Consider the following 25,534-nt stretch of genomic DNA (forward strand, 5'->3'; position numbering starts at 1 on the left):
AAAGAAAGGGCTTTTTTGGTTTTATTTCTCAATGACTTTTTATTTTTAGCTTACCAAATAAATAGCATCAATCATAAAGAAAAACACATTAGTTTTAGTTAAGAGAAAATTCAATTTGTGGTCATTTCAGAATTACTTGGTCTTTTTTTACTTAATTTATGAAGTTTTGAAAAAATGTGAGTCTCTTCAACAATAGCATAATGAAACAAATAGTGTTACACAATTCTTAAAATTAATTATATCCTATAACAATAAATCATGCTGTATGTAGAAAATTGAAGGGGCTTCAACATACGGTTTTGAATAGATTTCAACTTAACATAGGCTTAACAATATAATGACACATTTTTATACTACACTTTTAAGGAACTGTCTCACAATTATTCACTATGCGCTTTATCTACCTCTTTTAAAATACAAAATGGCAGTAATTTGATAGATTGGAATATTTCTGTAATATTCATCTTCCTATTGTCCATATGAAACAATTATTCAGATTTAAAATAAAGTATATTTCCCTCAAATATATCATCTAGCATTGTGTAGTTATGATGCAAAAATAATTAAATCATTATATTATTTAATGTCTGCCAAAGACAAAGCTTTTAACTAACGCATAAAACTTCTTTCTACTAAAAATATGTTACTTAATATACTAATCTAATCTGTATTAATGGACTTAGATAACATACTGATGTTTTGTATTCTGTGTAGAGAAGGGCCTAATCAAAATATTTTTCATTAATCTCTCAACTTGATTTGCTGTGGGTTAAATTATAACATCTGAAATATAAAAAGTTTATGAAGAATCGATCCAGATGTAATAGAATTGTTAACTGAACTGATAGATAATTGTTCTGGCCCTGCAACCAACTTGCATGATATTAGAAAAGCTAACTGACTTCTTTGAGCCTGACTTCCTTCATCTGTAAAAACATTATTCTATGATACTTGGGTTTATCATTTGCAGTAGCATATTCAATATTATCAAGGGCCTCATAAGCAGATGGCATGAAGAACTACTTTGTAACCTGAAAAGACAGGGCATTGTTCCAGAGAAGAGTTCAACTCCGGAAGAAGAAATGGCTTGCCAATGCCTGGAATCTTTTAGAAGATTTACATGCTTTTAATTATATAGTAATAGAAAAAGTTGTCCATTAACAACTTCCTTCCAACCAAGATATCAGTGACCAGATCAAATTATTCAGAAGGGATTTTGAAAGAAGCACTCATTCTATTAGTCAACTACAATGGAAGAATGTTTTCTATTTCTCCTGGTTGCTCTCTGAGTGCCACCAAATGTATGTATGCACACACAAACACAGAAACACACACACACACACACACACACACACATCCATTCTGAATCAGAGCCCAGTAATACATCTCAGAGTCCCATACATCTTTCTTCAATAAAATGTATGGCCACTTTAATTTCATATCCCTTAATATATATGAATGTGACTCTCTCTCTCTCTCTCATTTTCTTGCTCTTTCTCACTTCCAATTGACTGTACATTTCCTAAGAGTAGTGACAATGCCTGATTTATTCTCCATTACAACACACGTCTGCTACTTAGTGTGTTCTTATAACATTGTTTAAATAAAAAACAAAAGAAAGAATTAGCTCTGGGTGATATTCAAGTATTTTTGAAGGAAAAATTCCACCAAGGAGGAGGAAAGGATATTGAAAATAATGTCTGAAATTCACACAAGCAAATTATACATCCTTAACATTTTTACCAAAATGTGATTTCAAATATTGAACATCATTGGTCAGTGTATCCTTTATTTTTATAATTATTAGTTTTCCTTGCTGGAATGTAAGTTTCATCAGGGAAACAGCCCTTTTTTTTCTTATTTTTTTATTTCAAGTTTCTAGGTCAGTGCCACACTCATAGCAGATCCCCAGTAAGTGTTTCCTGAATGAATGAAAAAATAAATGAATGGATGACTCCAGCTTCTTTTTTTTTCAATAAGTTTACTGACTTAAAATAATCTAACACAATGTTGAGAAAAAGAAAAACTCAGCAAAAATGTATTTACTTTTTCATTGCTATCATTCTTCCAACATCCAGGCAATAGATTTTAATTTATCAATTCTAACTAAAAATATTACAGAAGCCAATTAATTATCCAATTATTATAATTTGCAGCTCTTGAGCCCATACTTGGAGGATTCTTAAATACTTTGAGATTAGTAAAACTTTAAATACATTTCTTCTCCAAGATATCTTCTTCTTAATTTTAAAAAATTTTTAGTTTATTAGTACATGTGTGTAGTACATAATTTTTACATTCCTTGTGGAAAGTTGGTACATATATATATAAAACACATCTTAATTCTTTTTCATTCCCTTTCTCTTCCCTCGCTCCTCCCTCTACCCATTTCTTTATCACCTTCCTTTTCTTTGTAAAAGTTTACAAATCTTTTGAATTTTCAAACACATGTTTAACTGAAAATATATCCCACATTTCTGATTGACTTATACTAGCAATAATCTACCAAACTTTCGTTCAGACTCATATGATAATTAACAAGCTACTTTAGGACAAACATGCTTCTCTTGAACAACCAACAAGTAAGTTTTCTAATAAATGCAATGGGAGGAATATCCATCTGCTCTCAAATAGGCTCAAAATTCTGAGTTCTGAGGAAGCTTAATTTAAAATGGAAAGTAAAAGTATATGCTTTCTAATGGATATTCACTGTAGATCACTAAACTTAAACTCAAGAACAGAAGCTACGCTTTAAACAAAAGTTTGCTATAATTTAGTAATTATCTATTAAATTTATTTAGTGTAGAACTATAAATGGATGAAGAGGGAAGGAGAAAATGTCTATCAGAGAATAAGTAAACAAGACTGATTACCACTAACAGGTCTGGCTTGTTGAGAACCACTGAAGATCAGAAATACAGGGAACACATCCTAGTCCATCTCAAATAAAAGATTGAAACAACATTCTTTCCCCATGGAAGATTGTTTCAAATACAGAATTCTCACTTTTTTCTTCATTTGTTAGAAGTATAAAAGTAAAAAAAAAATCACAAAGTCTTTAATACTGGTTTAGATATCAGCAATTAGATGGTACAGATTAAAGGTTTACATTTGAAATGTTTAATCTATTTCATGTAAACCTAATACTTTACTGGGATCCCCTCCTAAATAAATCTTCACTCTACACAATTTCAGATATAAACTTATTTTTAGAAAAAGTCATGAGAGAAAGTTAAAGCTCTTAATGACTTCAATTTGAAAATATCTGTATAGCAACATAGACATATTGCTAGGGATTCTTAAGAAACTTAATTTAAACTTCTGCTTTTTAAAATGTCAACTAGTATGATGGGAAAGTGCCCCATGTATAAAATACTTGAGACACATAAAAACTCACAGGAGAACATGATGCACTTCAATAATGTAGCTCTTATATTGTTTGTATACAATATTTTCAAGTTGGGTATTTGAACACAGGAATTAGTGAGTCACTCTAAACTCCATTACTTCTATGATCATTAAAAGTGGTTCTTTTGCCAGCATAAACAAGAATAATAGAGAAAAAATACAGTTTAAATCCTAAGGGCCAAAAATGAGTTTATCCGAAAAAGTCCTTGTAAATATAAAAATTAAAAATTTTCCAGAACATCAAGGGATCATCCTAGTCTACGAACAGTAGGACTCTTGCTTGTTGAGATAATAGTGTAGGATTTGAGAATTCCTACATTCACAATGACTGAGATGAATAAACAACGCATAACAGAAGCATCAGATTTTCTTATAGACTTGACAAAGAGACTTGCTGCTGTGATTTTCAGATTTTTTTGTTCTTCCTTTCTAGGTTGAGAGCTATATAGGAAAGGAAATGCAATGAGAAAATATCTTCTTGAAACCCTATCAGGATTGAAATTCATCAGTTTTTCATGAATATCCATGACAATTTCTGAAGCATACATCAACTCCTATATTATGGAGTTTGTATAATAATCTCTAAGTCTTCTGGTAACTTGAAATATTTATCTCTATTTTCTAATTCATCATTGTGTTCAGTTCCATAAGTAAAAATATCAGGTACATGTACACTTGATTGATTCAAAAATTTCATATATGTATAGTACAATACATAATTAACTTTAAATTATACATACAAGAGAAAGATTAGGTAGGTGGCTAAATAACCTTTCTTGCGAAAGGCAAGCAAGCACTTGATTTAGAATATTTGGTGCAATAAGACAAGTACACTTAATATAATGTTATCATGTGAATTATTTAATATTTAGGTCTTAACATAATTGAATAGAAAAAGTATGGCAATTATTAATGAAAAGTAAACAGAATGCTAGAAATTTCTTGTATTCTTGCAAATTTCTACTGTATCTATAAAATCCTTCCATTCTCCAAAGTCTATGACTGCCACTTTTGAGTTCCAAATCTGTACTTTAAGCTATATGTTGACAATCTTTATCAGGTTTTATCAACTCAGTGTGCCCCCAAAATCTCTGTCTCTGATCTTGAACTCAATCTTTCCCTTACAAATACTAATTCAATTTAAAGACATCAATATACCTAGACAGCTACACTAAAATATCCACCCACCATATCCCCTTCCTTAGTTTTTCTACTTTGTAACTTTTGCTCTTTTTACTCTCATTTTAATTTATACTGTGAACTTCAACAGTATTCAGCATTTTTGTATCATACAAATACAATTTTGAATATCTTCATATAAAAATATTTGTATATAATATAGGTCAGTGTTTCACTTAAGTAACATGTGTAGAGGTCAGTATATGTGAACAGTAACATGTGCATCATATACACCATCCATGCATGCAACCATTCAGCCAATGAACGTGAAGTATAATATAAACTAGTCTTTGAAATAAACTCCATATATAGATCTCAGAAAGTTAAAGACAAATCATTCTGGAGTAATCTATTAGAGTTCAAGTCCTTTTGCATGTCACATGTAACGCAAAGCAGACCTTCTAATGAGAATTGGGTATTGACTGCAAATATTTAGAGATACAAGACTGAGAAGATAAAAGGCTTTATTAGAAAGTAATGATTGATTTTTAATATACAATATTGTTATGCAGAAGTGGTTCTAATGTGTGTTAATGAAAAACCCTTTAAGATTATCTCTTTGATAAAAGGTTCCCCTTTTAATAAAAGTTTTAAGATTATCATTCAAAACCCAAGTTGATGATTAGGCTAATTTCCTTTGAGCTAAATCAGAATTAAAAGGCCAAGAGTACAATTTTTTTTTCTACATGGATATGGATAAATCTTTATTAATATTTACATTCAGTGTTCCCATCTTTTACTAGTATTTCTCTTCCATTTTGTGTGATGAATTTATACTTATGTCAAGTGATATAAAAAGGGACATGTCCCACACTAATTAAAAGAAATATTACACCTAAACAGTATGATGCCAGTTGAACATTTGCCTGTCTTCTACACTAAATCATAGGAAGGTAAAATTTTCCTTCTGTACTAATGATATGATTTTGCTGTCACTTCTCAGGTGCATCTTCAGAGTTCACGTTTGAGAAAGTATGATGCATATTACTTAATGGCTTGATGGTCTCAGTTACAGCTAAAGACAAGTTGTCAATTTAGGCAGATACTCTAAGGTTGTTATGGTCCATACCAAATAATACCATGCTGTTGGGCCAGTGTGCTACCAAGGAGTGCATTTTACATCGGAGTCATCTTGGCAGACACATTAGGATCTAGCACTACTAAAAGTCAGAAGTATTTCATGAGGCATCAAGTGATGGTGGGTGATTTTTCTCATGCCTGCCATTAACATTTTAGGCAAAATTTGCCTTTTGAACACACAAAGACAAGTCACTGCAGGATCTCATCTCATTATAAATTTCAGCTCTGGCAAAAGCTCTAAACATGTTTCTTGAGGAAAATTCTGGCATAAATTTGCTTCCCCTTCCATGAGGAGATAAAATATATTTACCTGGATGATACAAGTCAGATGGCATACTTTTAATAAAATCCTGTCTTAGACTAAGAAACTTTGATACATCAAAGCCACATGTCAATCAACTGGATTTACTAAGTGTCATTCTTACATCAAACTAGGTCACGAGAAACTATGTACTTGGAGAATATGAATTTAGCTGCCTAAAAAAATGTAAGCTATTAAGCTGAGAGATAACCTTATATGTCATTGTATATTTTTTCTAGAACATAACAACAGAAAAAAACAGCTTCTCTCAGCCATTTTATATGTTCCCCTTTACCAGAGAATAAAACAATAAGACCAATTATCTTTTGCTTTTTAAAAAAAATTTACATTGGCTTTGAAAAATTCAAAATTGTACCATAGTAACTACCTATTATGTAAGTTTTAATGGATTTATTTTCTGTGTTATGACATTTGTTCCATTTTTCTTAATTTAATTTTGCATGGATCTTTCCTTGTAAGTAATCTCAACTCCTTTCTAAAAGGAGATGAAATCAAAGTCCTAGTTACTAACTTATCTTGGGTCTGAAAAAGCTAGGTATCTCTCTTCTGTTATTCAAATTCACACTGGCACCAAAAATAAAAGTAAAAGACGGTCACCAGTAGAATGTTGGGACACACAAGAAATACTTCTAAATTTGCTCAAATAACTCATGAATAATTTTTTTCAAATTTATTCTTTCATTAAGCTCAAATGGAGTGTTTTTCTACATTTTAGTGAAAAAAGGGGTTATTGCTACTCTAAACAGGAAATCTGCTATTTTTCATATTTTAAGGAAGGATAAAGGAGGATATAAAAGATACTGAAGAAGTCATCACTCTCTACAGTCTACCTGTTATGAACAAAGATGGCCAGCAAATATATATTGCAAACACTGAGTTCTAAAAGGTTACAATGAGTACACAAGATCTTCCAAACCCTTTGTAAGCTTTCCAGTAAATGGAATAGAGCCAAAACAAAGAAAAAAATAGTAAACAACATTATTGCTTAAATAAAAAGAACAGTGAATAACACTACTGCTTAAATCAAATTTGCAACTGAAAAACTATTGGAATCTACATTATGACCACAAGAGCTTTTGACCCCACTCCTTGCTAATTGGATTCCCTGTAAATCCCAAGGTAGTAAACACAATCAACACCATTAATTTAAGACATTCCAGCTAAGCAGAAATAACTAGGTTCTCCAAGACTGACATAGCAAAGGTCAGTCTTAAAAGAAAAAGTATTCCAATCACATCCTGAGAAGTAAGAAGCAGATAACATTTTAATATTTAGGGATACTCAAACTATGTGAACCCATTTATGATCATCTGTTTAATGAATACTCACATATTTCACATGTTAAGAATTTTGATATGTGAGGACATCTTATTCCAATGTGCTATGAAACAACACATAGTTCCATAGCCTATTCTCAATCCTCAATCCTGTAGTGATTTCATTAGTAGTTTCTGTTGCCCTGGTAACATTTGTGAAATAAATGATTTACCCAATCTCTGTATGATCATGTTGCCCTGGTAACTTGTTGTTTTCTAGAAAGTCTGACATGGACATTATTATAGCTCTGTATTTGCTTCTTTTAGGAAATAAAACTTTAATAGATTGGGGAATTAATATTATATTTCTCTTTAATTTTATTTAATATATTAAATAGCTATTAAGGAAGAAGTGTCAATGTTTTTAGGAAGAAACTGGCAAAGTAGTAATATTCTAGTTTGCTGATGATGAAGTGATGAAGAAATTCTAAGTGCTACTGAAAGATGCATTGGAGTTCATGTGTGATTGGAATTCTTTTACCACTTGTCAGTCTTGTGTTCACAATGTTACGACTGAAGTTTTAAAAAGTAATTTGTTATAATTTGGGTCATTCCTTCATTTTTAAAACACCAAGTAAAAAATAAAATAAAATAAAATAATAAAACACCAAGTAAAACAACACAAAAAATACGTAGAAAGGGTATATGCAAACATTCCAAGAACACAGACACACGCACCTACAAAGACACCTGCACATTTCAATAACAGTGAAGTTGGAGTATTTTAATTAATGTTAATTTTATGTCAACGGATATAGCGACATAGTTTCTATTCTACAGATGATCTGATACCTAGCACTTGCCAGAATCAAAGCTCTGTATCATATATTTTTAAAATTTACAGGATGCTTTTATATTTCAAATGATTCTCGAATTCCCAAAGCTTCCAGACAGAACTCTGCTTAGGAGGCAGGGACCTTACACAGCAGAAAATGTTCTCTACCAGAAGGTTTTAGAAGATCTATTTGGAAAATGAATGTGACTAACAAAAGTATGTTGTAGTTATATGTAAAAATATTTTATGTACAGAGTTTTTGCACAATGTCATTTTCATAATGCAGCAAAATTTAAAATTTTTTCCACTTATGATTGATTTATCCATTACGGTGTAGAAATTACAACTTTTTCACATAATTTGGTGACATAATTTACCCTTTCTGTTTTACATTTTTCAAAATAAATTTAAATTCTTGACAATAGTGTTGGGATTATCAGGCTAATAAGAAATTGGCAAGGGTGTCAGCTGGATTTGAATAAATGAAAGCTGTACTTCAAAAGAACAAAATGTACCTTTCTGACTAAGTCTTTCCCTTATTCTGTGCTACAAACATTTTATTTACTAAAGATTATTTGCTTCTCTGTTCCCTGAAGTAGCCAGAAATCCCTTCCTGAACTTTTGAGTATTATTTTTATCTAAAAAATCATCTTTTTCTTTTTAGCCCCCAAACCACCATTCATCCTATAAAGACACGTGCATATCTTTGTTCTTCCCTGCCCTTAACTTTTCAAAGATGCCTCGCATTCTCAATGTTATGCAACTGCTAAACATTCAAAAGTTTTAGGTACATATTTTTATTTAATCATCACCAGTTGTTCACTGATTAATTTTACTTTGCATTATACTTAAAATCTATTGATGCTCAAAGAAAACAACTAGTTATAAAGCAACAAATAATAAAAATTTGTGTAAGATCATGACATTTCATAATCCAAACGTGATGGTCATTTAGCTACTAAATCATCAATCTGATAAGAGTTTGTAATGCTCCTACATCGATTATGAATTATAAATGAAATATTTTGTTTTGATTTCTGAGAACATGTCTGGCAGAAGTTAGCAGTTATTGAGTGAAATAAATACATATGTTCCCAAAAGCTAAGATGGTTTTGCTTGTGAATTCTTAAATCTTCAAAATAGATGCTTCCAGGGCCAGGGATTGAGCTCAATGGTTCTGCGGCCCATCCCGCAGGACCAAGGACCGGAGTTTGATCCCCGGTATCAAAAAAGAAAAAAAAAAGATACTTTCATTGCTATTTGAAGTTGTTTCAGAATTTAGGGAAAAAGGAATTCTTCCAAATTGTTCTTATGATGTCTTTGTAACTCTAATATTTAAACCTAACTAAAATAGCACATCTTAAAAATCACTTAATAATTCCACTAATAAAAATTGATGTCAAAATAATACCATATTAATGAATATAATCAGAAATATTCTTTTAAGATGTGTATATCATGGCTAAATGGAAATCGTGGCAGAGGGGTTATGTCTTAAAATAAATGAATAAATACCATTAAATTAACTATAAATATATTAATAAATTTAAATTAAACAAAGGAAAAATCACATTTTTTTCAAAAGAGTTTTGTTTAAATTCAACATCTATCTCTGATTTAAAAAGACAATTACATCACAATGGGATTCCCACTAAAATATGGTTTATGTTAAAGGGTATACTTTAATGCACATGGGGTAGAAAATTGATTATGAAATGAGGAGGATCTACAAATCAAAGTTATAATCTATTGTAAATAATAAGGGAATTCAGAAATAATCTTGGTTATAAAAATTATCTCATATATGGGATAGAAGACCAGGATAAATAGCATCGTGAAAAATCAACCAAGGATTTCTTAAACATGGGATAGTCTATAGTTCAGCTAATTGGGAACATTGTGAGGGGGAAAGAATCTGTGCTCGATTAAAGGGGCCTTAATAGACACAATAACCAGATAAAATATATGGTAATTGACTGTTTCTTGGTTTGGGTAAATCAAATACAAAGCTACATACTGTGTGATCTCATTTTGGTAAAAGAAAGTACACACGTGATATTTACATGGGTGTTTCAGTATGCATATATAAATAGGTGTAGATAGATAAGTAGAAATAGATATAAATATAGATAAATATCTTGACATATGTACTGTTAAATATTATATGGAGTAATTTTTCATTGAGAGATATTTAATGTTTTTATATTCTGCATTTACTTAGGTATATATTCTTTTTTTTTTTTTTTTTCTTTGGTACCAGGGATTGAACTCAGGTCCTTGTGCTTGTGCAGCAGGTAGCGGTGAAACCACTGAGCTAAATCCCCAGCCCTAGGTATATATTCTTAAGATCAACAATTTAATTTTGAATAATTAAAGGACATTTTTAAAAGAAAGCTACATTTAAAAATATTTTTTCCATACACCAAAATTATAAGTGAGAAAATTAAAAATTTCATAGCTATATTAGCAAAAATACAAATATATCAAAGAAAACATCTAAGAAATGTATAAAACATATACAGAAGAATACTTTTTAGGAGAACAGAAAGACGTAAGAAATTCTAATGGAAGAATAGCTATTTTTGGAACAATCTTTTTCCAAGTTTTTGTGCAATTTTCTCATGGATTTCCTTGCATAAGCAATATGTGTAGGTTGTGTTTTTCAGGGATCAATTAATTCTGAGGAGAGTAAGTCCTTATAAAATCATGAGACTGACCCCTTCCCTGGACTCTTGTTTCCTCTGTCATCATGGGACCTTTCTCTTGTGTGCCATGTGATACCATCTATCACATTGTGAATCATCCAGATCACCTCACCACAAAGGACAATCAGATTGGCTTCTCAATCAAGAATTTTTACCCTACAAAACTCTAAGCCAAAATAAATCTCTTTTCTTTATAAAGCACCCAGCCTTGCATATCATGTTACAGCTACACCAAACAAAACAAGACAATTCTATTATCGAAGAAAAATAAAATTGTGATACTATACTTGTAATCTTGTATGTATGTTAATAACACACACATTTACACATATGCCCATATATACCTCCATATTCATAAAAATTGTCTGAATGGTGACAAAAAGAACTTGTTACTAAGGTTTTTTCCAGGTAATAGAGTTGAAAGTAAAGAGAGGATACTATTTGGGAAGTTTTTTTTCTTTTTGGTACCGGGGATCGAACTTGGGTCCTTGTGCTTGTGTAGCAGGCGGCGAAACCACTGAGCTAAATTCCAGGCAGGGAAGTTTTTTATATTCTATATTCTTTTTAATTTGGGGCTTTGAACTTTGTTGTTTGTAGTTTTTGTTTCCTAAAGTCACTTAAGTTTATTTTTTTATTTTTTATTTTTAAAATTAATTTTATTGGTACATTTTAGGTATACAATATAATGACATTCATCATTGGAAATTTGCACCTTTACATAATTCATCTTGGTTCTTATTTTTTTCCCATTCCCCTGCCCTCCCTATCTACATAGACTTTGCTTCCATTTTTCTTTTTCTCATATTAGTTCCATTCCCTTCTTTCTTTTCCCCGACCCCTTCCACTTTCCCTTTCCCTTTGCATCTTTTCTTCCTATTTCACATTATCTATTATACCTTTCAGTCCTTATTTGAGGTGATACTCTAAAGTGAAATAAATAGGACATACATGTGTAAATACCAAATAGTTTCTTTAGTGTGAGAAACTGAAAGTGTAAATAAGGATTTAAATTTATTTTTTAAAACATACCATACAATTTTGGATCGCATCTAACAATAGTAAAGCAAGCTCTACTTTTTTAATAGGAGCTAAGGGATTTGCTGTCAAAATTGTTTTGCTCATCTTCATTCCACCATTTTAGAAGTATATTTAAAAGGAGGTGAGGCTGAGATGAAGATGCCCATCTAAAGGGCATTCTCACTCATTGAATTCTCTTCTGACAGAAGAAGTATATATAGGTTAGGGAGGCTGTAGTTATGTGTAGTTGAAAAATATTTTATATAAACATATGGGATTTTTCAGCCACATTAACTACTTAGACAAGAGAATTATTTTGTACTGGTACTTTGATTTTAAAAAAACAGAGGTTTTTTTGGCTCGCATCAGGTGTTGAAGTAAAAAAATAAATATATGAAAAATCTTTCTCTTTGAACAGGAATGTAACATTTTCCAGATTTTGTGATACATATTTTCAGAAAATGTGCCTGGAAATTTGGAGGACACAAACTCTGACTTAGGCATCACCTGTCTAGAAGTACAGGATAATCAAAATAAGTATTATGGTTTTCTTAAACAGCTTTGCTATAGAAAGGAAGTTTGCACTTGCTCTTTAGCTGTAAACTTAAGTGTATTCATCATAAAAATTAGAATTTAGCCATGCATGGCAACAAATCTTCCAAAGATTCAATAAGGGCATCTTGCATTTCTTACAGTACTCTAATTAGATAACCAAATTGTAATTAAGTAAAAATGAAAGCTGACCTTTCTCCTTGAGATGAAGTAACACTAACCATATGAATAATGAAGATTTATGAGTCAAATGAGCTTAAATAGAATTTAAGGTAATGGAAATTTGATTTCCCTTGGGAACTATATTTTTTTTTCTGTCTTGTCAGCACAATAGAGTTAACAAACTAGTGCACTGGAACATGAGAATTTCAATTGTGCATTCATATGACATTCCAGTGCACCATGCTGCTCTGTAGATATTTTGTGCAATCTATCAACTATTAAAATTCTGTCAGTCTAATGGTGAGATTTCAGAGCACAGGGCAGAGCTTGTATTAAGAAACAGAAAAATACCAATTTCCTTGAAAACAGTCAGCATTTTCACTTGTTCACCCCCTAAAGTGAAATCTTCATAGGATGTCACAGTTCTCTCTCCTTAAGAGTCTTACAAGAAACACACTGAAAAGAGAAAAGTCTTGCTTCCCTGACTGGGGATTCACACTTTTCAGGAGATCCAATAATGACTCAGGGTCCAATAACAGTTATCTGATTTATTGCACAAATACTAAAATAATGGTTATAAGCCATGATTGGAGACTTTTATCGCTTCTTCTAAGAATCTTTTTCTAAATCTACATAAAAAGTATGTTGCTCACTACTTAGAAAACTAAACCTTCAAATAAGCAAATTGGAGTGGCAAACTTCAGCAAACTTCATGTTGGTGTTTTCCTTTCTGTTCTTATTCTTTTGCTATTTCTCTTCCCTTCTCTCCATCACTGACTCTTCTCTTAACCGTTATACCTCTTATTTAAACATTCATCCATACTAGTGACAACACCAAGAGCACACTGGCCTAAGTTTCATCACAAAGTATTCATGTAATACTTCCCTAAAACACTGTTTTGTTTTCAGGCACAAATCTGATTGAGACCTCAGGGCCCCTCAAGTCAAGCCTGAGAGGGACTTAAAAGGTTTCTGGTAATTGATGAATCTGGCCCCACTCAAGAGCCAGAGTGCCTGATGGCAATGAGGAGAGGGGAGGCTTCTACGAGTGGAACTTACAAGGTACTCTTAACATGGGGAATATGGTTGAGGAGGAAAACTGCGAACAAGTCGGATTTATGTGGAACAAATTTGAGATGTATGCATTGACGCTTTGAAGTTATATGTAAAATAGATACTAATGGGAATTTTCTTTAAGTGGTAGACACTGAATGATTCTGTAGAGAGAATGATTCTTTCATCTCTGTCATTCACATACACATACACACATAAAATGTACACACACACCTCTATTGCTAAAGGAAGATATATAAGAAATATACATGTGTACATGGAGTTGAAATTGTAGTGGGTGGAAGAGGAGTTATCTAAAAATCTTTGCTTAGGTACTGGGTAACAACTGAAATAAAAATGAATTCAACTACCTTTATTCAAGCACTGGAGAATCTTATTTACTTTGATGTTTCCAAAATTCAGATTTTGCCAGATATGTATTCCTTTTAGCCACAAAGAGATGATGCTTAACCTTGGTTAAAAGACCAAGTTAGCATTTTTGAACCGTGGATGAACACATCATGTTTTAGAAGGTGGATTTTTTTCTAGAATATCTTCTCTTGAGAACTTGGCAGGACTTCTTTACTTTTCCTGTGTTGGCTTGGTCTGTTCTGAGCTATATAAGTTTGGCAGAACATGTTGAATTTTACCTCATGACTTGGATAGAAGTGTATAGTCTGGATGTGTTGCATATTGGTATAATTTATAGCACATAGACCAGATAAACTCAGAAAGCCCCCCAGATGTATAAATAAATAATGGTAAATTGGGGGATTTAAAAAATATGGTTCAAAGTTCTGCTGTGGTAATCTACATATAGTGTATTCTCTAAATAACTATAGAAATGTTAGGAACAATGTAGAACATTTTTTATTTAAAAAATAAAATGGGTAAATTTCAAATATGAAAATCAGATTTGGTCTTTGGAGTCCAGTAAATGGATATCAGTGCTTTAGCTCTCTGGTTTTTAATATTTGCTACTTTACTTAAGTTTAACTCCTAAAAGGGTTAATATGTATCAACACTCTTTCTTTGTACATTAACATATTGTATGATAATGATAATAATGTGCAGCATGTCATATTTTTACTTTGTATTTACATATGTTCTCTCATTTGATCCTTTCCAAAGCTCTGTTAAGTATAGTGACAAATATGGACAAGGAAACAAAGACACAAACATGAGCTACCAGGAGAGACTTTCACACAATGTCCTGCCTAGAACTCTTGCAGCCTCATATCTCATGAATCTCTCTCTTCTCTCTCTCTTTCTCTCTCTCTCTCTCTTTCATACTTCTAGAGAGCTAGACTAGAAAGTAAGACAGAGATAAAAGGAGTCATTAGCCTTCATTCTAGGTTCTAATATAAAATGTCATACTTTTTACTTGGAACTAATGTAGTGTGCCACAAAATGGGAAATGTAGTAAGTAGAAAATAGAGTTCGAATATTTTTAGAAGACATTTTTCACTAAAGAAAAGAATAGCTATAGATAGTTAACACAAAAACTATCTAGCTGTCTATATACAATCATCTATTAATACACAACTACCTTCACATTTTGAATTTAGTATTTCAGGTCAACACTTGGCTATGATATTCAAAATTTCCCCCAAATCCTATCAGACTGCATCTGAAATAAGCAAACCATAACAGACAGAAAACAAAAACACTTTCCTTGTGTAATGGATTTAATTGTCTAGAGTTCTGGATTCCTGAATGAAGCAGAAATCTTTCGGAACAAATGGTAGACACGGACTTGGGAGGTTGACTGCTATTTCCTCCAATAGGGGAGCTTGGTCATTCTTTTCCTTATTTCTCTGTGTTTATCTGTCCCCTCTGTCTATATCTCTTAACTCTTGCTATACTGGAAATCCTTTTGTAGATTTTCAGGAACAGCTTTTAATCGGGAGACTGTGGCTGCCTGAAGAATTATAGAATAGAATTAAAGCTTTACCCCAAAGCTTCTATGCATTACAAAAGCTTGCACTTGGATAACAGAAATATTTAGCCTCAGGTGACTGAGAACACTTACTGTTGGTTGCATAACGTATGGCGGATGAGGCATCCATGAAGTACTCTGGACCTATGCATCAAACAGCATTTATTAGCACAAAGCAATCACAGAAAGAACTTGGTTCTTGCGTTCAGTGGAGTCACACTAGTTCATGAGAAAGTGGAGTCCATCTGACTTTACAGCCAATTAGTGCTCAAAATAAAGAATAAAAAGAGAATTCATGACCTGATTAATTTCATCCCTGAAACACGATGAAATGTAAAGCAACTTCCCATCTCACTGGCTGGCTTCTATGCCCACAGGACCATGCAGGATCCTGAAGCACATTTTGAGAGTGGTGTTGAAGACTAAAGTCTTCGAAGGCCTCAGAGATTATTTGGATGTCAACTCCCTCTGATGCTTGGTAATAATTAAGGAAGCAAGAGTTGACTTCTAAGTTGTTCTCTTTTTCTGTTAGTGGTTGTAATTTTGAATGTTCTGGTGATTCCATCTTAGAAATATGTCCAACCAGTACAATTGGTGGTAAGAGCTAATGAAATAAATCAGAAATTTTGGGATAATGTTTTGGGTTAAACTCAAGTTAAGCAAGCTTGTATTTTTCTTTTGCTGTCATTGCAATTGGTATAGCAAATAAAAATGAGCATTTGATCCAGCCAACTCTTAACTGTATCATGTGTCAGTCAAATGAAAAAGTCAGCCTGTATAAGCTGATTGTCATATAAAAGACCATAAAAATTTTGTTTTCAGTATAGTCACACCAAAAAAATTGCCAGTACACCTTGGATTTTAAAAAGTGGTGAAAAGAAAAAATCAACAACATGGGAAATTGTTGTAATCTCTTCTTTGAAAGATGGGAATTAGAGTTAAATTCCACTTAGGAGCCCTCCCAAGTAAAATCACTTGTCTGTGAACATTTTTATTCATATCATCAAAGTGATCTACACTGAAGCTCAACGGGTTGTCTTGGCTGAGACAGAGGCCAAGATCAGAGAAAAGAAAACACACACGCACATGCACGTGTGCCTGCACACAGGCACACACACAAGCAGGTGGGTCTGCAGGGAGAACAAAAAGTGAACAGCACCTGTGCATAGCTTCATGAGTCCCAAGGAAAGGCAATTAAGAAAGCTACCCTTCTAGGACCCCGATGCAATTCAAAGAAAAGCCTAGTCCATTCACCCATGGACATGTTTCAAGTCTGTGTATAGAAAAAAGAATGAAAATGAACTGCTTTGGGGGAATCAGTTAAGAAAAATGTATATTTTCTCAAGTTTGATGTTCTAACAGCTGGGGCTGAATAAGATGAAATTTCACTGCATCTCCAGCAGTCAGCAGTAATATAGTTTTGCCCAACATAAAACGTCCCCTGCACCGTTTGCAAAATACAGAGAAGCCCATGCATACACACTCTTGCACACACTCTTTTTCTTTCTCTCTCCAAACTGCTTTTTAAATACACTAGATACTCTCTTTCTACCTGTAGCATTTGAAGGCATTTTCTAATCAGAAACAAAAGAATTATTCGAAGAATAATATTAAGTAAAGAGGAGCAAGGAGTAATATCATATGCTTGGTAACTTAAAAGCATAAGGTAATTACTATTTTTGAGGTACAAATGTGAGTCTCATAATCCACCTGTGTACTTGGAATTAATTGGTTACAACACCTGATTTAGGACACACATTGAGTTTTAGCTTTTCTTATATTTCAACATGTGGAGTTCCTGACATCTCTTTTGATCTCTTTGGGACTGAGAATGAAATCAGAGCAGGGAGTAGTAATAACTTTTTACCACATTGATAATTTCTCTATTTGGGGGAAGTCTGATTTAACATTTATCTATATTACTTTACCAGGACAACTGTGACAAAATGAGATGACAATGATAAAATATCCTAGAGTAAGTGAAGGAATGTCTACAAATGTGCTTTTAGAAAAGACACAATAGGGAATGTAAATGACCAAAATAAAAGACAACAAGTACAATAATTTCCCAATGGTAAGAGAGCTGTCCTAATATTGGCTGGAAAGTAGCATAATCATAAAAACTCAGCAGGAAGAATGAAAGCATGTCGGATTTTATTATTCAGTGAATTGATGCAAACCAGTCCTAGAAGTAATAGGCTAATTCATAATTTGAGCATCATTACATTAAGATGTGACTAAAGCGTATGAGGACAATTTTTGTTTTAATTCTACCGTGTCCTTTTTCCCTCTAGATAGTATATTAATGGCAAGGAAGATCTCTCCTGAGGTGCAGGTAAATTGGACATACCTGGTATGTGGAGACAGGGGAAGCAGCAATGAATGGCGTGATAGATGTCTGTGGAATCATGCGGTTGGTTGCAATACTGTACGGTGAAGAATAAAATCTGCAAACAGAAACAACAAAAAAAGAAGATTCATGAAGCTGCTGCATGCCTGGCCACTAATCAAATGCTACCAAGACCAACTGGGAAAGACAAGAGTTTCACCTCCACACTTTTCCACCAATTGTTAACAGGGACATTCAGGAACTTCACAGTATCTGATTCCACTAAGAAAAAATAAATCATTTGAGCGAAGCAACAACTTCAAATCATCATACAAAATTACCTGAACAAAGTCTCTCTTAGGCCAGGTGAGTATAATAGTGTTTGTAACTATTGGGGGAGAAAAGCCATAGGCATCATTCTTTAAAAAAAGATAATGCTAGTCTTAAGCTCTCTGAAAGAAAGGCAAATGAAAACACCAAGCTTTAGAAAGATGACTGAAGCTGCACAGGTGGGATCTGTGTCTGTCTCTTTATTCAAGACATAAAGATCAGGTCCTTGAAAGCTCTGGGTATTTGGTGCTAGGGTCCATGCCCACATGAAGAGAATCCTATCTATATGAAAAGAGAAGATAGAAGACGATTGGTGTCTAGGTTGGAATAGGATTATTTTCTGGCTTTTGTCAAGGCACTGAGAGAAACAGTGGACTGATGGGACAAATTCTTGGTGATTCTGTGAGGAGCAATAAAGTTTTTAGTCCTCCAAGACCCTTCACTGAACAGTCATAAAATCATGCTGAGTGAGATTAAGAATTCACAAACAGAAGAGAAATCATTCTTCTGGAGATCTTTTAAAGGGTAGCTCCTAGATATAAATATCAGTGATGTGCCCATCTTTGCTCAGGCTATACCTTAGTCTTGCAACTTGACTAATGCTTCAGTAGAATTTTATATCATGCTTCCTCCTTCATGTCTCACTGTATGTGAAGACTAATATGGTCTCTCACAGAACAAACAAAACTAGGTTGTCTGAGATGGAGTACTTCGTTGATATGAGGCTAGATATGAAAAAACAAATATCCAGGAAAATGAATCATTATTTCACACTGCCAGATGCTTAACAAAAGTCAGTCACTATATTCATATTTTTAATTAATAGGATAAAATCTTAATTAAGCTTCATGAATCATGGATATTTTGAACAGAGAATTTCATGGGTTAATTTAAAAAGAAGCAGTTCATGAGACTTCTTTGAATGTAGAACTAAAATGTATGGTTTCTAGGATTCACTGAGTAAATTCTTTTTTTTTTGGTACCAGGGATCGAACTCGGGACCTTGCACTTGCGAGGCAGGCGCCAGAACCACTGAGCTAAATCCCTGGCCCACACTGAGTAAATTCTTAGAGTACAACTAGAGAATTATACTCTTAAATTTATTTATTGAGATCTTAATAAGGATCTCAGAAGAGCACATACTCTTTGGTTTTAAAAAATATAGCTGAAAAAAGTTTTGTTCATTATACACTGTAGCTCTCTTATTCATGCTCACTGAACCCCTAAGTTTACAGTAGTGAAGATTAAAAAAAGAGATTGGCTATACAACTATTAGAAAAAAGACTATACTAAGTGCTGACAAGGATGCATAGAAAGTGGAGCTTTCATTTATTGTTGATGGGAGTGTAAAACAGTACAGCCATTTTGGAAAACAGATTTGTAGTGGCTTATAAGATTAAGCATATGCATTCCATATGAACTAGAAATCCCATTCTTCTTAAGCAAAGATAAATTGTAACATTTGTTTACCCAAAACCTTAGTGCAAAGATTTCTAGAAGTTTTATTAATACTTGATTGAAACTAGAAACGACCCTACCACAGTTAAACTGAATCAATAAGGTATGGTATATCCATAAACTGGAATATTAATAAGCAATAAAAGGAGGATATAGTCATCATTTGGTTTCTGTGGGGATTGGCTCCATACCCATTCTGAAGAGCCAAATCTATTTATGTAAAATGATCTCATATTTTCATATAAACTGTACACATCCTCCTGTATGGTTTGTGTTGTGCCATCCCTAAATTACTTTTAATACCTACTTCAATATAAATGACATGTAAAATTTTATTATAATGAATGACAAAAACGTTTGCAAATTTTTACTGTAGACACATTTGTTTCAAATAGTTTTCATCATAGTTGATCAAATGTGTCCATGTAGAACCTACACAAAGGTAAGGCCACCTACAACAACTGAAACATTGCATATGGCAAAGATCAAGTGAATTGTGCCAAATGAAAAAAGTCTGACTAAAAAGGCTGCATAGCATATAATCCCATCTATATCACTACATGGAAAGGGCAAAACTAGAGTTACAGACAAGAGATCAGTGGGTACCAAAATCTGGGGGTGGGAGATGAGATCAATTTTAAAGAACAATGCAATAATTTGATGGATGTAACTATTCAACATCTGATTTACTATTGTGGTCACAGAATTGTGTTGGTCAAAATTCTAAAAGTGGATCTTAAAAAGAGGAGATGTGTTCTGAATAAATTAAGTATCTTTAAAAAATAATTGTTTCATAAGAAGGTATCTACCTTTCTACTTAAAAAAAATTGAGATTTTATAATGTGTAACAAAGATGAAAAAGACTGTAAAATATCTCTTATGGTTTCTATATTTAGTCACTTCAATTTACCTTATCTGTATGCTCATCAACCTAAAATCTCCCCAATATTTTCCATTGTAAAACAAGATGTGAACTCTTTACACTGGCCAGAACAATCAGGCTACTGACTATCTCTCGGACACATTTTTCTACACTCACCCTTTCTAGCCAGCTAGGATCCAACCATCATGTTGACTTTCTTCTCTCCTATATTTGCATCATTCTCATTCTCATCTGGCCACTGCACTTAGAAATATTGTTACCTAGAATACTGCTTCCAAAATCTCTGAAGACTATTTCTTCCTCTTTGGTCTCATCCAATTCATCTTTTCTTTGGAGAAGTATGCAGCTAAAATTGCATCTCCCATCTCCATCTCATATGTTCTCTACCTATTTTTCTTTATTATTTTTGTTTGTTTATCACTATCTGAAGTAGTAACTTTTAAAACATTACTTATGCATGTGATGAATGTAATGTTTATGACCCCAAAATTTCATATGTTGAAGTCCTAACTGCTGGTGTTTTTGTATTTGGACATGAGCCACAAAAAAGTAATTAAAAAGCAGATCATAAAGATGCCGCTTTGATTGGATAGTGTTAGCATACTTAGTAAAAAGAAATACCAAAAAAGTTACAGTCTGCCATCACTATTCTCTTGCTTGGTGGCTATTCTGTAAGGTAGGTATGGCAGGGATAGGCTAATTGGATCTGGGATTTGTGATCACTAGTTTTCAAGGGTGATTATTGTCCACCTAGGTCTTATTTTGGGGGAAACATAGTATATGACAGGAAAAGAGCCCTCACCAAAACTCAATCAACAGGAACTTCAATCTTGAGCTTCTAGCCATCAAAACTAGTGAGAAGATAAATTTCTGTTGTTTAGGTCATTCAGTCACTGTATAATTTTTATGACAACCCACACAGAGAAATCAATGTATTTATTCACTATTTCTCTATTTAGAATATTAGTTCACACAGGGTTGAGGTCACCTCGTTGCCTAGAATGGAGGCTGGGACACATTATACTTAATAACTATATAATGAAAGAATGAATGAAAGAATGAATGCACAGTAGTACAGGAAATTAAATAGAGATGCAGTGCAGAATGGACAATGCCAGATGACAACAGTAGAGAAGATGGTTCCTTGAAAGAGATAAGAAGCTGAGACATAAGACTCCAGAAAGGAGGGTCTAGTGAGGTCTAAATGCTGGAGGAAGTTTAATACCTACTTTCTATGCATGCCAGGGTATTAGTAACAGACAAAACAGCCCTTTTCTGTGAAAAACATGGTTTGCATTTAATAATCCCCTTTAGGTCTTATCTTTGACAGATCTTATTTATGAGGCAGTGAACAGAAAGACATGTCCAGAGCTTATAATGACATGACAGGCACCCATGACCACTCAACAAACTGTCCTACTCATACATCATGCAGTGGCTCAGCTTCTGGTAGAAATTTAGGTTCAACTTCTTATCCTGACAGAGAAAATCATGCATCAAATTTTAGCATGGCTGGTCTATTTTGTAAAATGTACCAATTGGAGTATTAAAAATGGAAGCAATAAAAATTGGATTGACAGGCAGAGTTTACAGGAAATTCTACTGGGAAAACAGAGAGCAGAAACATAAAGAAACCAGCCAAGTAAACTGATACTAACAAAAGAAACCTTTGGGGGAAAATTTAATGCATTTTTGTTCTATCTGCTCTAATCCTATCCATCAAACAAGAATGATATTTCATACTTTCCAGTAAGTTCCAATACTGCCACTCAAGTCAGAGAGTCATTTAGAATGGAAAATATACCAGGAAGAATGAACTGAGCACATCATTTTGATCTCCTAATTCTGGTATCATGAAATAAGCTTTTCTCAAGCCCAAACATAAACCAGATGAATTTACAGAAAATCCATGCTTAAGTCATAACAGGAGAGGTTGTATTCTGTCTGAAGCTTAGAAAATACTGTATCTAAAGAAAATACACAGAATTCAGAGGGAGAAGACAGAGTGTATTTCCCATCTCTCACTGAGTCCTGCCATGTGTCCATACTATGGTTTGGAAATATTGTCATATAGCCAGAACATTAAAAAATGAAATCAGTGAATTCCTAATAAATGTTTGATCAGAGACATCATGCTATTGAGAAACAGGAAAGAGAAAATTGACAATTTTTTTGCCATAATAACAGAGATAAGATAATTTCAAACATGTGTCATTATGTATTTATACCTGGGAATTTATGCATTATGTCTTGCACATGCTGTTACCAAAAATTGAGAGTGAATTGTTTAACAAATTATTTTCCTAAAAATAGTTCACTCTCTCAAGAGATATTTCATTGCCAAGATTTACCTAATATTACAAATATAATAGCACCTTTTAAAATATGTAGTCAGTGGTCATAAACCAGACCTGGGTTTGCTTTTGATATCTGGAGATACTTTTGTTTGCCTGGGGAATGGATACTGCTAGCATCTACTGGGGAGAGGCCTAGGATGCTGTTACAAATTCTGCAACTGAGAGGACAACTCCCATGGCAAAAAACTTCTGGTCCGAAATGTTAATAGTGTGGAGATTGAGAGACCTGGCCTTGGGCATATAGTCTAATTACATCGGCAGTGGTTTCCTATGAACAAAATACCAAGTGAAAGTGGCTAAGAAAAGTTAACTTAATAGGTTTTATAGCAATTTAATCTGGCCTTTGAACAACTTGATATTTTTGAGGAATGCAAAGAGTTACTTGGTTATCTGACATTAAAGACAAGACTCATATGCTCTATGAGCCCAGCAAATGCAGGTATAGGTCACTAATAAGATATTATTTTGACTGCAGAAAAGCCATCTTCAGGGGATTTAGCAGTCAGTAGTAATATGGTGAAATCTTATTCCACTGACAATAAAAATAACTTGAATATATCAATAACCTGAGGGTAGAATACTTTTCACTGTAGAAAAAAGTACAAAATTCTATTTGCACACTGAAATGAACAGCACTGGTTTGTGTTTCATGTCCACAGGCAATATTGTTAGAGTCAAAACCATGAATACTATCCTCAGGGTAACACAATAGCACAATATCAATAAATTATTGGTCATTTTTATTGTAATACCAACATATCCTGCACATTAGATTCCTTTCCTAGTGTAATAAGATAAGGCTTCTGTATCACTTAGTATCAAATACCCCTATAAAATAGCTGGCAAGCCAATGCTATAGGAAACGTTCTTTTACACAACTCCCCCAAGAATACATTTTATTCAAATAAAACATTCCAAGAGGCTTTTACACAGCAGCCCTCATCGTAAAGGGCACAGAAAAGATGAGATTTCAAATAAGGGAGGGATTATTTTCCATCTCCCATACTTACACCTGAAAGTGATGGAATTTCATAATGGACTGCTAAGAAAGGAATAGGCAATAGTCATAACAAATTATACAGTTTTGCCAGACCACTATGAAGGTGCACATTTTCATTCTCATAAGTTAGCCTTTCATAAAAAGTATACAGGTTTTTCTTTCTCTGTGGTGACTCAGGCACTTCTTCATTCTAACCTCACTTTAGATACAAGTGACATTGAACTAATTCTTTAAAAAAAGTGATAATATGGATTAATTTAGGCAGGTGACAGAACTGAAATCTTCCATCAACTAAGTGCAAACAGCACAGATTCACCATGGTCCAATTACAAAAATGTTTGTCCTTCATTAACTAACAGTCAAGGTAAATGTAAAAGGCTCTGTTTCAGTTTCATGATGTAAGGCACACATTGGTTTCTAATCCTCAAAAATCTCTTTCTCAAAGTCCAGTAAGGGAAAGGGTTTTCCTGATGTCCACTTGCCACAACCAGGCTTATAATCCTCAAAAATCTCTTTCTCGATGTCTGAGTGTCCAGTAAGAGGACACTGCAGCATTTTAAAACATGCCTTTGGCTGGGCCATGGGACAACTACAAGGAGATAAGCTCATGCCATTGCTCATCACAGATACCCCAATCCCTCGTTGGTACACAACTGCCTCTCCTCTGTTGACCAGTGGAATTAGTTTTCCTTATTTTTCTTTTTGAAAAAGCATGAAAAGGTAAACAGTGAAAAATAAGTTTCTCTCCCACCCCAGTTTCTCAATACTCCCTTGGTTGTTCACAGAAAATGACTCCTATCCTTTCTTGTGTACTTACTTGTCCAGAAAAAAAGTTTACACATATAGAAGTGAATACAAACACAAATCTTGTATTTTGTGCTTCTACCGCAATGCTCTTTCACGCCATCTCATATTAGAATTAGGCTTGTGTCCACTGTATCTGATATGACGTGCATTTTTTTTCTCAAATTGAATCATCAAAACAATTTTAAACAGAAGAATAGACAGGAACTTAAGAAAAAATGTTGAACTTATCTGAATCAGCACAATTTAAACTGGGTTGAAGTGAGTTGCTGCTATAACTTTGGACCAGCCTCCTCCCTGATACTTTCTATTAGGTTACTTCTCTCTGAGTTAGATTTGACTGGCAGAGCAAATAGAGAAACGCGATTAGGGATTAGCAAACATTGTTCTGGACATTAACGCTGAGTTCTGGTGTGCTATGTAAATTATCAGAGTCAGTTTCCACATCTCTAGGAGCTGCCACTGTTCACCTAAGGGTCAGTATGCTGAGAAAATATGTGTAGTTAGTTTGACATTTTACATGCATAGAAATAGTGCTGTAGTAGTACACTATTACTGGGGGGTTACTATATAAAGTAATAAAACCAAAAATAAGCCAAACTTTGAAAAATAATCTATATGAAGAGGAAACAAATACATAAGATTATTTAGCTTCAAGCTTCCTATTCCTTTCAATTTTCCTATGGCATATAATATTTCTATCTTTTTGTCACCAGTAGACAGTGGATAGTTGTAAAACTTCCAAAATTCCATCCTTAACTCAGGATATGAGAAACTCATAGGCAGGTTTCCTACTTTGGATGAAATTGGAGGTTGTTCCTAGAAAGGAGGTTAAGGTGTTACCCAAGGCTAGGCTGGGTTGATA

General features: G+C 33.4%; 1 protein-coding gene across 14 annotated transcripts in view; it reads right to left on the bottom strand.

The window, feature by feature from the left end:
- Window positions 1-25,534, bottom strand: part of Rbms3 (RNA binding motif single stranded interacting protein 3) — a 1,369,918-nt gene that overhangs the window by 93,621 nt on the left and 1,250,763 nt on the right. For 11 of the 14 annotated variants that reach the window (XM_013077038.3, XM_013077039.3, XM_087181431.1 and 8 more), the window contains 2 exons: window positions 17,859-17,955; window positions 15,602-15,652 (listed from right to left, as the gene is read on the bottom strand). In XM_013077038.3, the coding sequence (XP_012932492.2) occupies window positions 15,602-15,652; window positions 17,859-17,955 (148 nt within the window). The remainder of the gene's footprint in view (window positions 1-15,601; window positions 15,653-17,858; window positions 17,956-25,534) is intronic. The other 3 variants (XM_021238654.2, XM_087181429.1, XM_004857815.3) reach the window with 1 other exon arrangement.

This window comes from Heterocephalus glaber, unplaced genomic scaffold (assembly GCF_053883595.1).
Source record: "Heterocephalus glaber isolate CG9 unplaced genomic scaffold, H.glaber_assembly_v1.0 deba00001472, whole genome shotgun sequence".
NCBI lineage: Eukaryota > Metazoa > Chordata > Mammalia > Rodentia > Bathyergidae > Heterocephalus > Heterocephalus glaber.